General features: G+C 40.2%; 2 protein-coding genes and 1 long non-coding RNA gene across 5 annotated transcripts; 2 read left to right on the top strand and 1 right to left on the bottom strand.

Annotated features, from left to right (window-relative positions):
- Window positions 1-2,772: 2,772 nt before the first annotated feature.
- Window positions 2,773-7,436, top strand: LOC148720300 (uncharacterized). Its single transcript, XR_015993380.1, has 4 exons — window positions 2,773-2,905; window positions 4,731-4,822; window positions 5,426-5,471; window positions 7,168-7,436. It is a non-coding gene; the product is annotated as an uncharacterized LOC148720300 (long non-coding RNA).
- Window positions 7,437-8,010: 574 nt separating this feature from the next.
- LOC148720299 (uncharacterized) lies at window positions 8,011-11,411 on the bottom strand. Its single transcript, XM_088739403.1, has 2 exons — window positions 11,188-11,411; window positions 8,011-9,074 (listed from the first exon to the last, which is right to left on the bottom strand). The coding sequence occupies exons 1-2, from the start codon at window positions 11,300-11,302 to the stop codon at window positions 8,749-8,751; spliced, it is 441 nt and encodes a 146-aa protein (XP_088595529.1). The 5' UTR covers window positions 11,303-11,411; the 3' UTR covers window positions 8,011-8,748.
- Window positions 10,588-17,396, top strand: LOC111340591 (uncharacterized). Of its 3 annotated transcripts, none has more exons than XM_088739402.1 (5): window positions 10,588-10,606; window positions 12,187-12,303; window positions 14,895-15,217; window positions 16,120-16,399; window positions 16,662-17,396. In XM_088739402.1, the coding sequence occupies exons 2-5, from the start codon at window positions 12,199-12,201 to the stop codon at window positions 16,947-16,949; spliced, it is 996 nt and encodes a 331-aa protein (XP_088595528.1). In that variant the 5' UTR covers window positions 10,588-10,606; window positions 12,187-12,198; the 3' UTR covers window positions 16,950-17,396. The 3 variants fall into 3 exon arrangements, with proteins under 3 accessions (XP_088595528.1, XP_088595526.1, XP_088595527.1); XM_088739400.1 differs by lacking the exon at window positions 10,588-10,606 and adding an exon at window positions 11,451-11,576; XM_088739401.1 differs by lacking the exon at window positions 10,588-10,606 and adding an exon at window positions 11,911-11,929.
- Window positions 17,397-17,625: the final 229 nt, after the last annotated feature.

The raw sequence follows: 17,625 nt of genomic DNA, 5'->3' as shown, positions 1-17,625 counted from the left end.
AGATTAATTCACGACATTAAATCACTACACCGCGTCAACAACTTCCTCTGCAATCATTGCCTGTGCATAACTTACTCGATATTCGCGACGGTTAGCGTCGAACTTAAGCCAATTCTGTGTGTTGTATTGCACAATACAAACAGACCGCTTCTAAGAATATTCAACACCCGACTTGATCATCGTTCAGTAGTTTTTTGAGTGGAGGCGCGAGTTCAAAGCATGAAATAACGTGAGGTGAAATGATAACAAAGAAACATGTAGTGAGGAAAAGTTTACGTGATTCTTAACCTCTTAAAACAGTATTGAACTAAAGGCTATGCATGTTCGTTAAATTAAGTAAGGGAGGTTTTTTTTTTTATTGAAAACTCTCTCAAATGGAACAGACAGATTTTAATGAGAAGAAGAATGTTTTCTTTAGTACAAAAAGAGAATCCCACGCCAAAGTTTTATTTTGAAACATTACTAGTGGTCAGACGAGATCGTGCAAAAAAAGAATCATCTGATCGGTCATTAACCTCCAAGTTGGACATGCATTAGCTGGCCTAACAAGATTCCTCAAGTTACATACGCCTCCCACATAGTTGAGGCTCATAATTAAAGACTCCTCTTCTTTTTAACTTTCTCCATTCACATTCTAGTTTTAAACGCAGACAGATAGGAAAGATCTCTACGTATAACTGAAATCAGGGGACTGAAATCAGGGGATGTTTACGCGATTGAAATTCAAGGACCATAAAATTCGCCCGTATCCTTAAACGAGGAAGGTTCGTGTGAATTGTTTTGTGAATCAAATGAGACGGGTCGATTTTCCCGAAGACGAGTCCAGTCCACTGTGTAAGTCGTGTCGATTCGTCAGCGAAGGTGCCAGCGAATGAGCATTTTTTTCCCGACGTTCAACGTTGCAAATTTGTAGTTGAGATAAAATATTTTTTCAGTTCTATAACATTGTTGATCTTTCTTTGACTTTTTCGATCTTTCCTCATTCCGTTACTGTTTCTTGCTGTCTCTTAACAGATCTGTAAATTGGAGTCGACTTCATAATAAATATTTTTCAGCGTTCAGGTTCGCGAAACTCTCATGAAAGTTCCTTTCTTTTCGAAATGATAATTGCGTTGTCGTGTCTCATAATTAGTCAGCGCGCGCTTAAAAAACCCTTTGTACTTAAAGGGTGGGGAGAATTTTTTACAAAGAATGTCGTAATTGTTAAACAGTGGAGATCTCACCATTTCTTTCTCTGCAATGGGTCTGTTACAGTAATCGAGCCGGCGAATCTAATAATTTCGCGCGCGCTCTACAGTTTTAATCACCGATAGCTTATCTTGATCTGAGAATATAATATGATAAATTACTGTAGGGCCTTTGACAGTATACGGCATTTGTTAAAAAAAGCGGCGGAAGAGTCCAAAGCTATTTACAGCCACCGATCAGATAAAAAAAAACACAAGACAAATTGGCACTGATCATAGTTCAAAACAGAAATTGAACAATGTTCCGTGCCTTTTCAGAATGGATGTGGCTATTGGGTTTATGAAAGATCATTACTTTTGGAAATAATTGTTTCATTGTCGTGTCTCATAATTAGTCTGGGCGAGTTTTAAAATACCCTTTGTACTGAATGCCATAAAAATTAAACAGCGGAGATCTTAGTGACGAGCTTCGAAAATCACAGAGCTGGGACAAGTAATATCAATTAAGCACGTACTGCTTTCCTCATTATCAATAAGTTTTTACGTAATCACTTTGCTATCAAAGTGTAAAACAAGGATTCGGAGGATAAAATCGATTGAAAAAAGTATCGGTCATTAAGTTCATTTAGATGAAAACGGCCATTTCTTTCTTTGAAATGAGCGTCGATCGCTTTGATTTTACCTATTCGCATGCGCTCATTGTTTGGCGGAGTTTAGGTCACGACAAGACTGCCAATCGTAAAATATAGTGAAACGAAGTGATAATGAGGCATGATATGGCGAGGAAAAGGTTGCATAATTTTAACCTGTTGGACAGAGTTCTCTTAAAAACAGTTTTTTAACTGAAAGGCTTGCAATCAAGACCATAATTACTTAGCCACGGAGAACACTGAAAAGAAACAGCAAGTTCCAATTAGACACGGAGGAGGCTGGACAACTTATTTTAAATCAAGCACAGAATGCTTTCTTCGCCATCAAGAAGCTTGTTAGCCATCGTTTCGTTTTCAAAGCTTTAAAGTAGAACCACTGCAGAGGAACAAAAGAGAGTTGCTCACTGAGCTTGTTTTGAAGAAAACAGCCATTGTTTTCTCGCAAATTTAATCAGTTAACGTCTGCTCTACAGTCTTAATCACCGATATCTTATCTTGATCTGAGAATATTTTATAATAAATTGCTACAGGGCCTTTCACAGTATTGTCCCAGCTCTGTGAGCTGGGACAATACTGTAATCCCAGTATTGTCGCAGCTCTGTCCCATACTCTATTGTCAATACTCTATTGTCCCCGGGACAATACTCTATTGTCCCCAGCTCTGTGAGCTGGGGACAATAGAGACACCCCAGTATTGTCCCCAGCTCTGTGAGCTGGGACAATACTGTAATCCCAGTATTGTCGCAGCTCTTTCCCATACTCTATTGTCAATACTCTATTGTCCCCAGGACAATACTCTATTGTCCCCAGCTCTGTGAGCTGGGGACAATAGAGACACCCCAGTATTGTCCCCAGCTCTGTGAGCTGGGGACAATACTGGGGTGAAAGAGTGCAAGACTATTCACAGCCACCAATCAAATCGAAAGAAACACAAAGCAAATTGAATGGGAGTAATGCTACGATTACTCTGTAAAAAGCTTTGTTCAAGCGAAGTTGATCATCACTCACTTGGGATAGGCGAAGATTGAAGAGTTATTTCTTTGGAGGAACTTCGTCACAAAAACTCAGGTAAGAAACTTTGAGTCACAGAGCGCTAGCTGCTTGTTTTATCTTCAACGGTCATCCCATTAACCTTATGAGCATGACAGATACCTCTGAGTTTCTTCTTGAAACCTCTAACATCCGATCAAAACACTGGAAATTCTGCGTATACATCAAAATACATCTTAGTCATGTTTTCCGAAAATGCGGAGGAAATTGGTCATTAGGCTCTGGAGACATTAAGGAAAAAGTAACGTACATTTTGCATTAAAACAGCAAGTGAATACTTTTTTAAAATCTTTAAACCATGGCTTTGGTCGCGAATATTATTTCTACGCATTCTTATTCAGGAAACAATACTTCTAGTAAAGGCTACAGGGATCACATAGGTAAAAAGCAATTACTACAAATAAGGCTTTTTCATACGCAGGAAAGAAAAGGAAGCTTATTCTTTTCATCTAAATACATCAAGCGAGAAAGTGCTTTAAAAACATGGCAGTTCATCTTTTCAGTTGTTGTAAACAACAGAAGTATAATTTCCTTATTCGAGGGAGAGTCTTTTAGGTCTAATACGTGAAATTGAAAAAGTATTACTATCTACGTGTACAGGTGCTTAGAAATTCTGTGCTTTGCAACGAGTGCAAATTTACTGCGCTGTTGAATTATGTAATGTATATATGCGTTAATAACTTCGTCTCGGTCCATAAAAATGAAAAAAAGAACTCGGCCAATATCCAGCCATCTTGACCGAACAAGTTCGGTTGATAAAGGATTTATTCTATTGCAAAAAGATTTCGCTCCATTAAAAATTGAGAATGACTTGTTTCCTTCGAGAACCGGGAGAGAAAGCTAACTGTGTTTATAGCACATCGAACTCACGAGATTCGCTTCTGTTTTCTTTGTTTTGACTATCTTCTGCCGCTTTTTGCGTTTCCATCGCCAAAATTGTCCCTGCGCGAAAATTTTATGAATACCGCGCCGAAATCAATTCAGGCGCGAGAATCATTCGAGCGTCAATGAGCAAAAATTAACTCAAGCAAAGCGCACGCAAAAAGGCAATTCGAGCACGATAAGGCCGTAAAGAGCGATAGTTCTAACAGTTCTATGTAAGGAAATGCATCCGTGCCATTAAAACAAAATTATAGTGGTTTTTTTTTTTTTTATATCCATGTATCCAAATTTTTTGTTGTTTTAAGGATTATACAATGAGACGCAAACAGGGAATCCATGGTTTACCACTTGTGTATCTTCCGTTGTGCCTTCTCTGTCGCTTGCAGGCTGTCAAAAAACGTAGCAAAGTACGTTTTCGAGATAGTTTGCATGTAATCTGAGATATAGCCCATCCATATTCCCCAGGGAAAAGTCATCGTTTGTCGCCTGGGGGGAGGAGGGTTGGTGGATATTTGGGGATCACATGGCTTTGAGGAGGACTGGAGGGGGGATCAGTCGTCGCCAACAGAGTATTAGGGGGAGACTATGAAAAATTGACTGCCAATTAACTTCCAATAAGGGAAACCTCGTTCCCATGGCCTTTTTTGGGGGTGGGGCGGGAAAAGGCCATGAGAACGAGGTCGCAATGAGGGAGGATCACAGCAAAGTTTCACAGCTCTATGGGGAGATCAGCTAAATTTATCTTAATAACCAGACTCCTCCGCATTTAACGACAGTGACTGGGCCCGGACGTTGCACAACTTCGTGAGCCAGGTTTTATTGATTTTCGGTAACGGAAGGCCTTTGTTTTGTTTCACCTAATGGCTTTGTAAAGTTTTAATGAGTAGTTATCAACATTCATGTCCGTGATGATCCTGAGTTATATTTTGTATTTTTTTTTTCGTAATTTCTTTTGAGGCAGATTGCAAGATGAATGTCCAATTTATTTTGATCGCTTTGGCGTTTGCCTTTGTTTGCATCTCTGCAAAGTCCAGGTTCCCAATAAATGATGAGGTAAATACTTCATCTTCTTTCATTAGCTTTGTTTGTAGAATTAAAGTAGACCAGGATGGGCTTCTGAGCAGACTATGGACCTGTGAAAAAAAAATAGATATTGCTAAAAAAGATAAGAACTGTCTTATCAAAGAGGCCTTCAGCGGATGTCATGGCAACTGCAAAGAATACAATTATGGTACCCTTACCGTAATTTTTTCGATAAACCCTTTAACTCCCGCGAGCGACCAAGAAAGAATTTCCCCTTACGATATCGATACAATGTCAAGGAGACAGGTGACTAGAATAACGAAAAATACTGGTTAGGTGATTAATAGTTGATCCAATACCAAATTCTCAAAGCTTTTAAAATCATTAGAGTCGTATGGCAGAAAGTAAGGAGAGTTACTGTTGAGTTCTTGGGAGGGTTTAAATATTGCGACTAGGGGGAAAAATTGCCAGAGAACAACTCAGCTTTTTCTCAGTGATCTAAATCGACCCAAATTATTTTTAAGGGAAAAAATGTATATTTTAATCGGAACAGTGCACGGTTTTAACACAGGAATTCAATCAGGTTAACAATTTAAGCACAGTGGTAAATATTGTGTCTCAACATAATTTCAGAGATATCGAGATGCATTCAAACAAGAGCTGAGGGAGCCAAATCAGGGTAAGCAACTTCTGTGATCATTGATTTGAAATTTCATGATACCTGCTGTATTATTTAACTAAATAGAAACTTTCACGACTACTGATGCTTCACTCTCCGGAAATACAAGATTTTTCCATGATTTCTTTGAGGAGAATTTTTACCCTAATTACATTGGAAATTATTAGCAGCTGTCTGTTCAGGTCTCAGATACCATACCATTCGCTGAAAATTTGGGATAAAATGATGTTTGGGAAGAATGTTGCGGACAGTAAAAAAAAACAAGCTGCATCAAACACAACAAACATACATATGATGCACGATCCTCGCAGTAGATAGCACTATTTAAGCAATAGCGAAAATCAGACCTGAAAAAAATCAGGCCTGTACGGGATTCGAACCGCTGACCTCTACGATACTAGTGCAGCGCTCTACCAATTGAGCTAACAAGCCAGCTGGGAGCAGGCCGTTAAGTTGATTCGTAATAAACCCGTGAAAGTGATAAATGAGATACAATGAAATATATGAAGTTCATATATTTTGAACTGCGGTATTAGATACATATGATGCACGATCCTCGCAGTAGATAGCACTATTTAAGCAATAGCGAAAATCAGACCTGAAAAAAATCAGGCCTGTACGGGGTTCGAACCACTGACCTCTGCGATACTAGTGCAGCGCTCTACCAATTGAGCTAACAAGCCAGCTGGGAGCAGGCCGTTAAGTTGATTCGTAATAAACCCGTGAAAGTGATAAATGAGATACAATGAAATATATGAAGTTCATATATTTTGAACTGCGGTATTAGATACATATGATGCACGATCCTCGCAGTAGATAGCGCTATTTAAGCAATAGCGAAAATCAGACCTGAAAAAAATCAGGCCTGTACGGGATTCGAACCACTGACCTCTACGATACTAGTGCAGCGCTCTACCAATTGAGCTAACAAGCCAGCTGGGAGCAGGCCGTTAAGTTGATTCGTAATAAACCCGTGAAAGTGATAAATGAGATACAATGAAATATATGAAGTTCATATATTTTGAACTGCGGTATTAGATACATATGACGCACGATCCTCGCAGTAGATAGCGCTATTTAAGCAATAGCGAAAATCAGACCTGAAAAAATCAGGCCTGTACGGGATTCGAACCACTGACCACTGACTATCTACTGCGAGGATCGTGCATCATATGTATCTAATACCGCAGTTCAAAATATATGAACTTCATATATTTCATTGTATCACATACCAAACATGTTAAAATCAACAGCATGTTGGAACTCAGAATATCTGTTCCAAAAACGGAGGAGGGAAATGAGACTTTGATAAAATGTAATTATTTTATTGGGAATCATACAGTTTTCAGGAGAAACGAAGAGGGAATCAGTCGTCGCTAACAGAGTGTAAAGGGGAGGTGGGACTATAGAAAATTGACTGCCGATTAGGGGTATCAGGACACTACAGTGCCTTGGGGTGATCGAGTAATTTTATTGAGACACAACTAAGTTCCTTCGACCCCTTCCCCCCCCCCCCCCCCCCGTGATAAAATAAGAACCCATTTCTCACAAATGAACATGCTGACTTGAAACGATTTGTAATTTATTATCTGATTAGCCACATTCTCAGACAAGCTCATGCCTCCAACGTCATCGGTCTCAGTTTGCACACCAGTAATGTAGTAGGCGTCAACCTTATAATTACATCTCATCTCAGGTAATATCTTCAGCAAGCGAGCGAAATGCTTTTGCAGGGATGATGGCAGAGATTTCGCGAGTGCTAAATGGAGTGGGACCGAGTTTTGGTTTGTAACATGTGAAAGCCAAGGTTGGAAGGACTGCCACAGCAGACACGGCGCATTTACAAACTGCTGCAGAGAGCACTAGGGGCCAAAAAAGAAATGCCGTCACTACTTGAGGAGAATTCTGTGCCTGTTAAACCAAATTTCTGTTAGTTGAGCTGAAATAAACACGAGTTTAAGCGTATGGTATCTACTGAGTTCTTAACTTGGAGGACACTCAGGCCCAGCCCTACCACGGTCGCAGTTGTCGAATATGAAAAAGTGTTATTTCTTTTGAAAGCGAAGCCAATCCTCTCCCGCGTCACCCCCCCCCCCCCAATGTTTTCTTTGTCCCACCTTGGTAATTAGTGGAGTGTTACCTTTCTTTATCACACAGCCATCTTCTTCTATTTGCTCACACCAAGGAATTTGATAATGACCTGGTTCACCATAGATTTCTTTGTAGCTCAATAGAGGAGCATCCGAACTCGTAAACCGTATGATATTCTCCTCGTTCCCCTTCTTTTAATTTGGTTCGAGCGCAAAACAAGGGGGGGGGTGCCCCGATAAGAAATCAGAAATGCCTGATACATTAGGTTAACGAGTCATGTTAAATCTTTTTACCAAAATATCCGCATATCTTCTTGATTAGGTATGTTTCCGAAATATTTAAAAATATAATTCCATGAGTTATATAAAAAAGGTTGAGAGTGGTATATTTCGTATCATCACGCTGCAGAAATTGTCTTTTTATGCCCACGTATATAAGCCTGAAGGTTATTTCTTCTTACTCTGTTTCCACAGTTTTAATTTGAACGATCTCGTGATAAGTGAAACATGATGTTGGCTTGGGAGATCCATAATCGCTGTAAACTACGGAGGAGATTTCAAAATTTCAAAATGTTTGCCGGTGATGTACAGAACATCTTTTAGAGCTACCGGAACGACATTCAGACAATTTCTAGCTTGTGTTCAATCGCGCGGCTGAACTCAGTGTAACAATTATGTGCGATATCTTCCCATCTTGGTCAGCTTAGCGGTGCTATTTTGTGTAAACTAATCTCTTGCCTCTGAGTGAGCTCCTAACGGTCAAACAAAAGTTAAATGATACCAGCCAGATAACAATTTGTGGTAGATGTCATATATATTAGTGTTCAGCAAACGCCTTGTACTCAGTGATTGTAAAAACACGTGTGGTTGACATTAAAAATTGGAGGCGGCGTGTCCGAGTGGTTAAGGTGCTGGACTTGTAATCTGGTGTCCCGAATTCAAGTCCTCCACCCTGCCACTCACTGGATTTGTTCTCGGTTACCCCTAGTTCAACTCCTCGGCTGTGCTCTGTAAATAGCCCACTGGTCTGCCTCCTGCCAGTGGGGATTTTTAAGCTCTTAGTTAGTCTACATTGTGGCTGAAAAGCCCCCAAGGGGGAGCCTCAATTAACGTATATTATTATTATTATTATTATTATTATTACTATTATTATTATTAGTGATCACACGGTTCGTGTCGGGGTTGACTTAGCTCAAAATGTTACAGTAGACACCGTTTCTAACTATATCACTACTGCCACTGTTTTGAGCGATGTAGTAGGTCAAGTAGCGGTCTTTGTCCTTAAACTGCAATATAAGATCTCGGAGTTCCTTGGGTCGAGCCCGATACTGAAACTGTACGTTCAACTCGATCTCAATACCGTCTTTGTTAACACACTCCAGCTCTTCAAAACTTATGCTCTGAAACACGCTGGGAAAGATGATGAATCGGTAACCAGGGGAACCAGAGTGAAGCCCCTCCCTCTTCACTTCAGTTGACAGCTTTTTCTCATGGATATCGTACGCCACACCAGCTGTTACAGATGAAAGAATTTGATTATTAGTTATTAGTTTTGAATGATGGACTTCGAGCAGTCCCTCCTTTTCGGCGAAGTTCGTCCTGCGAGTCAAAAAAATCAGAAAGAAGAATTTGATGTCAACGCGCCCCGGGGAACTCTTGGAGTGACACTGATGCACCGCGGGAGCACCATGAGTGAACACCTCACTCATAAAGCTCCCGTGGTGCATCAGCGTCACTGCGCGTAGTTTTTGTACCACCTCGTTGAATTACGTTTTCTTCGTGCTTATAAATTAGCCTGAAAATAATAAAAATGAATTCACGAAAATACAAGAGGTCTTTTCGAATTTGCTGTGAACACAAATAAGGGCAGATTCGCCACAATGTCTACTCGATCACGGCAAAGATTTGCACAAGCATTTCAATAAAAATTAGCACACTTTGCATAAACATTAATCAGTACACCTTTAATTCACAAATTTTTACTTGTAAAAGTACTTTGTAAGGCGAACGTGACCGAAACGTTCTGGATATATTGGCTCAATGAACACAGAAAGTCACACCTCTTTAGACCGCTAGCAAACAAATCAGCTTGTTTCAAAAACGTTATCCAAATACATTGAACCTAACCGAACCCTTCTATTGACATAGCCTTTCAAACCTGTACGAGAACTCTTCTCTTATCAGCAGAACTACTAAAATCAATTTTCGATAGCAGTCATGCACGATGACGTCAAAAAATTCTCGTAGCGTCAAACTGAGGCTTGGTAGTGATCGCTTCGCGTGTTTTGTTGGTGTTTAAAGAAATAATCAATTTCCCTCGTCTTTTTTTTTTCACTTTTTCTCCAAAATGCAAGTCGAAATGCCGGTCGAACGAAAGCAACCGACTTCGAGTGTAAACACACCGTCGGACGATTTGGCAGAAACATGTCACGGCATTGAAAATAGCAACAGGAGACTCGAGATCGAGGAGTCTGGAGAGGAAGTGTTGCGAAGGAGAATTAAAGAATTGGAGTTATATCTCGGTCTTTGCGCATTTCCGGCAAACAGACGGCGTTCAAGCAAACATTGTTGTCGTTCCCTTTGATCGTCGTTTAACCAAAGGGTAAGAGTGATTGTTCACACGTTTAAAGTCACCTGCAGTTTGTGCATCACCTACTTTACGTGAAACCATACTACTAACTATGGTGAAACAAAGTATGCTATCATGTTGGAAGGGGAAAATTCAGGTATGCGTGATGACGTCATTTTCAATGCCATGACATGTTTCTGCCAAATCGTCCAACGGTGTGTTTACGCACGAAGTCGGCTGCTTTCGTTCTACCGATTTTCGCTCTCCTAGAAGCTTCCTAGGTGTTTTTTCTTGCACAAAGCAAAATTTTGTGGGAATAGACCCCGGTTTCAAGTTGACGCGCAAGGAACCCGGTGTTTTTCTAAAACAGTCGGCTTCAAAGTGGTCGCCACTTAGCTTCGAGTGCTCATTAGGTGGCGTGTTTGTTCCTCGAATTTTTGGAAGCCATTTGGAAAGCAGTTCTTTGTTCTCCAGCGGTAAGCGATGCCAGGACTTTTTGATTTTCATATCTAAAGAGTTTGTACAGCCGTAGGCAATACACCATTGAGGCATTTCGAACAAAAAGTGAAAAAAAACAGACGAGGGGACTTGATTATTTCTCTAAACACCAACAAAGCACGCGAAGCGATCACCACCAAACTTCGGTTTGACGCTACGAAAATGTTTTGTGACGTCATCGCGCATAACTGCTATTCTCTTGGTTAACAATAATTTGTTTACCTTGGGCAAGGTCACGAATAAAAATACGTTTAATTCTAACAGAAATTTTAGCGAGCTGTTTCCATTAGCGAAAAGAGGCTTATCTTTATGCTGGTTGTTACATATCAGAGCAGTGTCAGCGAATCTGTTCCTTCCTTCTTGATAGTTTACAGTCCATTTGTTTTAAACTCATCCGCTTAGTTAAAACAAATCTCGAGATTTTAAAAAGTTTACGACATTCATTCATTCATTTTTAAAAAGTTTACGACATTAATTTAGCCTCTCAGTTTGATCAGCAATTTCTATATCCTTAAAAATTTCTGTGGATTGAGTAGCAAGTTCTTCAACATTTACAAACCTTCTTCCGTGTTAAGCTTTCGTAACGAGGTCCCTACCATTGCGCCAGTAAAGATGATTGCAGCAGTGACCACTATTGCAACAGTTATCGCAGACTTGCTACAATCACAATCCATGGTTGTTCAGGCCAAACAGCTCCGCACACTTTGAACTTGAGTCAGCACAAATCTTCCGCCCTGTTCGACCTGCAGTGCCCAATCTTTAAAACCTAATTAATATGTATGTAACAACGGGAAAAAACTCTTTGTTCAAGATTAACATCCTCTGTTAGAGACTTTATGCAAATGTAGAGTGATAACATTGAGAAAGATTTACGCTTGACCGTAAATCCATAGACTGTCAACAGAGCCCGTGATTGAAACGACATGTTAACAGCAACACAAAGAGCAGGTGAGTATTATTTCTTTAGAAACTCCATGGTTGCGTTAAACTTCACAACAGATGGTGTTTCGCGAGAAAATCAAGACGATCCCTTACCGAATACTCGCAATCGTATGATTTTTACTCGATCTGAAATCAAATAAGTAAGAAGAGCGAAGCGGAATAACTGATATAAACGTTTCCACTGATCAGTATGCGATGCGGTCAAAAGTCGTCACATCAATGCACATTCTGTCACACCTAATAAATTCCATACAAATCGACGAAAGTGAAATGATTAACAATATCAGTATAGACAGTAAACATGAACTTAATGTAATTGCTAGGTTTCTTAACCTTCCTTGATGTAAAAGGGGTAACAGGTAAGCAATAAATCACAGGGACGTGTCAAAAAATGCAGGTCTCGAGTAAACTAAGCTACTTAATATGGACTACACATATTATTTTACGTTTCCTTTTAAGGAACTTGCGATAACATTTGAAATAGTTAATTCTCTACATAGTTTAATTGTTGCGTTGTTTTACGTCATGCACGTTGACAGATGGTCTACCTCTCTCGTGATTTTCCAAGCAGGAATTTTTTCTGCATGAACAACTTACTAGGTTTCTTGTCTTACAGTGATTTTACAAGATGGCTAACGCTGCTTCGATGATCATAGCAGCTGTTGTAGGCATTGCAGCTTTACTCGTCGTCATTCTTATCCCGACCAGCTTCTCCTATGTGGAATATTACGAGGTAAGAAATTAAGTGTAATCTTACTGATTAAATTGGGTTATTCTTTGCACGAAAACATCTTGATAACATTGCCTAACCTCACGGGATGCAGGAAGTTTTCGCCTTGTCCTGATCGTGAGGAAAACTTTCGTCTTGACTCTGTTTAGCCTTCGAGTTCTCCGAAAGGTTTTTGTTTCGAAGTCTTTTTCTCGCGTTACACGGACCAGAGGACCAAATCGTCCTAAAGTTGTTGTTTTCATATATTTGTCAGTTGAGTTACGTCCATCAGATAACATCAAATTCAATGACAAATCGTCCTAAAGTTGTTGTTTTCATATATTTATCGAGTTACGTCCATCAGATAATTTCAAATTCAATGATATCGCCTACCGTACTTTGCAAATCTCAGATAAGAGGAAGGTTTTTTTTGTGTGTACAAACCATTGAATCGTTTTAGTTGAATCACGATGATATTTTTTTTGTTTTCTCGTTGCTTGAAAAAATATTAAGGGAACATTAGACAACAATATATATATCCAATATGCTAAGTTGGCTCAAGTTCTGCCGTTTAACATCATCAAGATCAGAGGGCGTTGTGATATTGGAAAGAAGGCTTGCAACAAATATATTTATTGAATGACTGCATTTTCTAAAGAAAACGGATGAAATTGAGGTGAACGGGTGTAATTCATCTTTTGCTGCTCGTGCGAAGGGCGAATTTAAATCAGAAGAACCTCCAGAATTACTTTGATCTCGTCAACTTACTAGAAATGCATACTGAATTTTAAGACTTTTGGCGACCGAGAGTTTTCCAGAATTCCACTGACCTTCCCGACGGCCTCACCTCTTAGTTCGAAGTACATCCCACAAATAATATGAGGAATGAGGGGGGCATTGAGGTTTGCGGTTTGGCGGTTTTGGCTATTTTTTAGATCGGTTTTTGTGCCAAAAATCGTCGGTTTTTCGGTTTTGTCGTTCATTGCGTTTTGCGGATTTTCCGTTTTCAGCATTTGGTTTTCGGCTCTCGTCAAAATTTGGCCGGGTACTTGGATTTGGTATCCGATGTGCTTTTTCGGTTTTTCATAGTTGGGGTTCCGGTTTCTCTTCGATCTGAGCAGCAGTTATACACCTCTGCTGATCTCGAATAGCCGCGAAACCTATGTTGCTTCCCTTCTAACCACAGTATCAGACCGATTACGATTTTGACAACTGAGATGTGCAAATTTATCGGTTTAGAAGGGTTTGCAGTTTTCGGTTTCGATCGAACTTTTTTGCGCTTTTGCGGTTTCCACTAGATCGCAATGCCCCCCTCAGGAATGAATCGAATCCCATAAAAACAAAACAAAACCATCGAAACGAAACGATCGAAAAGACGAGAAAAACCATGGAAACAGCCAAAACGTAACGACCCCACCGCTTCGATCAGACAATCAGACAAACAAAAAAAATCAGTTACGATGAAGCAACGAAATCTCCTTTTGACACATTGCACGAGATTGGATATGAGTTTATTCAACTGCATGTTCGTGCGTGCAAAGAATATTAGGGACTTTAAGAAACCGCGACGGCGACGCCAAGGAAGATTTCGATTAAAAAATGAATTTCTACTCTTAGTTAGGATTTCAAAAATGGCTGCGGGAACTTACTGTCTCATACAGCGCCACACCTCAACTTCAGCATGACGTATAAAGTACCCGTTGAGTTCCAAATGGAAATTAAAATAATTTGCCATCGCGGTTTCGGTTCGCAGACGACGCAAATTTTGGCGATTTCACGTTGTTGTTTTGCATAGGACGGCTAAGAAATGTACAAAGTTTCAAAACGCACGCGCTGAGCTATTGTTCTGCCAATTTGATCTCTTGTTTTTCTACGTATTCGTTGCCGTCGCCGTTGCGGTTTCTTAAGGTCCCTATTAACTCTTGATCCGCGTTCTTTGACATGGTGCAAAATAGATTTGAGGAGGGGACGGTGACTAAGCTTGGTGCCGACGTAAAAGTCAGTTTTTCTGCAAGGAAGGCAACATCTGCATTTAATAGATAATTTCAGAGTCAAATGGTCAATGCAACTCCCGATGATATGATACCACAAAATGTAACTTAGCAACGTTCTTGCATTGTAATATATCAATAACAAGTAAAAGTGTAAAGAAGATTATGAATTTAATAATGATAATAATTATGATAAATAATGAAACAATCAGGTGAATTCATTGAGGTAAGAACTGGAGTCTTTGATTATTTTTTAAATTGAGACAGAAATTCGGGGCTATACTCATTAAAGTATGCATGAAAAAGAGGAAGGCAGAAGCAGATAAGCGAGTAAAAGTTGAATGCGCTCACCTTGATTTGCACGAAGTTCGTTCAACTGATTATTTGAAACTGATTGCAACATTCGTCCAACTCGAACTTTTACGAGACACTCATTCCAGAGTCATATTTGTAACTTGTACCCGTGTTACATGAAGACTGGACTCTTTTTAGCCCGTGAAAACTGAATATTTTTTCATGTATATCATAGTTGTGATTTATTTGGTTGGAGTTTTATGACACAATTAAAAAATGGGTTCAACTCTTTAAAAAGCATTGTTTTCTTTTCCATCTTTACGCACACAGGTCGGCTTCAAAAGACGTAAGTCCACTGGTTATGTAGACATCAGCGAGGTGTACACCTCAGGTCGGTACTTTGTGGGTCCTGACTACACGTTCAAGGTTTTCCCAGCTGATGCTAATTTTGTCGCGCTTAACGAGATCTCTGTGTGGACTGGGGATAAAATCGAGATCAAAATCAGTTGCAATTTTCAGTATTTTCTAAGAAAGGACTTTCTGGCAGATTTACACGAAGCCTACAATGTCGACTACAAGCCTGTTGTCAGGGGAACGGCTATTGACGCCATAAAAGGGCGCGCTGCAGATTTACCAATCGACGACTACATCAGGTTTGTAAATATTGCCTATGGGGGAAGATGGCCTTAAGGGAATAGAGATATTTAGCACCGCGTTAACGTGAAAAGTGAACGGTAGTAATGACCACGTGACCTTGTGTTCCCCGCCAATTTTCACGTTTGCCAGCTGCACTTTGCCGTTTCTACGTGAAAGTAACCTGTTTCTCTTTTGCCGTGTACGTAAGATTTTCTCCGCTTTCTCCTTCGGAATAGAAGTTAATTGCCAGAAATAGGGCACAAAACTATTCCCTGTAAGTCATACTGAGGCGCCTTCAAATCTAACATGACATGAGCTCACGCGAAGCCAAATGTTCACGGTGTTTCTCGTGAAATGTAAAAGGGCTAGCTGACGTTTGCCGTTTCAAGTAAACGCGGTGCTAAATCTCTCTAATAACCATGAAGGGGAGGGGATCAAGGGTACATGTGAAACCTTCGATGTCCAGTACTTTTTACTTATAAAAATAACTAAAATAATTGACATGCCTCAAAATTGTGGCTGAACGTACTATTTAGGAATAAGTCTGTTACCCAGACCTTCCACGGCCAAGTGGTAATAACTAAATTTCAGTTACACGGCAGGACCTGAGCACGATATCACTCAGAAGTCCTTACCCAATCGTATGGCGTTCAATTAGAAGTCAAGCTCGGTTTTGTAAAAGTAGCTTTAAGCGCTTCTTGCGATGTGTTCAGGTATGTTTTTTTTTTTTGTATTAGCGAAATTTAGTCTCAGCAAACTTATGGTTACGGATCCAGGCACCCACTGTTTCCACGACAAATGCACAATTAAGCTGAAGGGCGTAGTGACGAAGACTCGAGGTTTTTGTAACCCTTCTTTTTTTGTTGAGCAAAAAAGGAATAATTTATTCATTCATTTTTTCCTATCTGTACCAAACAAGGAACCGAGAAAATATCGAAAAAGAACTGTTCAAAGCTCTTGCCAAGCGTGTAGATGGCTGCTGCAGAGAAACCTGTCCCACTGAAAAAGAGAAGATGCCCGCTTGTGGCTACTGCATTGAAAATTCCTTGTGTAAGAATGACGAAAGAGGAATGTTCGTGGAAGTCAGATACTTCCAGTTATTGGCGGTCGATGTGCATGACGATGTGAAAAGTCGGTATCTGCGTCAAGTCACAGAGGCGGCTGAAGAAGAACGGGCTCAATTTGAATTGCGGGAAAAGGTAAACCATACAGCTTTATCGTTTCTGTGGAAACTAAAGCGTTATTGACATTGCGTCAGCGGAAGAGATAATGATTGGCTCTATCACCTCCTATACCTTAACGTTTAATTCTCCTAACTGTCTGCCCCACATCTCCAGCTCCCTTATAGATGATCGCTAACCGCTAGGCGACCTCGTTCACTGTTGTATGTTAGCTAATCTATAATTGCAGGTGTTATCTACGTGAAGGCTGAACAACTAGCTATTCCAATTTCCCATAAAGGTTGTTCGAAAGGAAACCGAAAGGATTAAAAACGAGATCTACAACGAAGCCCGAGAAATTTCCCAGAATGCGAGCGCTAAAGCCGTGGTTATTGACGCTGAGGCAAAAGCGAAAGCGCTACGAGTGGTAGAGGAAGCGAGATCGGAAGGCCTCAAGAATCTGTACTCAGCACTGGGTATAACTACTGACGAGGAAAAAGCTGCTTTTAACTACCTACGATCTTTGCGGCAGAATAAAAACATCAAACTTAACGTAGGTTACAAATCCCTGGCACAATTCCAAAATTAAAACACACTGCCAAACAACCTCGTTTCCAGGGTCTCATCTTTCCGCTCCGAAAGGGTGAGAAGATGAGTGACCCTGAGAACGAGGTTGACCAACAAAGAGTCTTAATGCAGTAATTGGAGAAACAAAGAGTCGCTGACATTGCTAGAATTTTTTGCTTTTGGCTTACACGCTATAGCCTTTTCCAGGCACTTTGTGGTCTGTGAAGACGAGTGGACATTGGTGGCTGTGGTTACCATAGAGATAAGAAACGTTTGCAATCGAGAGCTTGGCATAGGCTAACATAACCATCGTAATTAGGGGTTGTTAATACCCGAAGTAACGCCCGTAACAAAAGCTCACATGCGAAGATGTAAAGAAAATAGAATTTATACGTAAAAGTGCTAGGTTTTGTACTCATCAACCTTTGTAATTTTCTTTATCACGAAATAAATTTGATAAAAAAAAAAATTGGAGGAACCTATTGCATTTTAAGTCCCAACCTACCCGAAGTTTTTTTTTAGGGACTCAGGTCTTTATTTATCGCCTGGGTGGAGACGAGGGGGAGGGGGAGGAGGGCATGGAGGATTTTGCTTGCATGACGATAAAATATACCTTATTCCCGCCATAACGCTCTGTAATATTATACTCATGATACCCCCTCCCTCATTGGCAGGTAAATGGAAATAAATATTCTATA

Source organism: Stylophora pistillata, chromosome 11 (assembly GCF_964205215.1).
Source record: "Stylophora pistillata chromosome 11, jaStyPist1.2, whole genome shotgun sequence".
Lineage (NCBI taxonomy): Eukaryota > Metazoa > Cnidaria > Anthozoa > Scleractinia > Pocilloporidae > Stylophora > Stylophora pistillata.
This window is presented reverse-complemented; position numbering and strand designations above follow the sequence as displayed.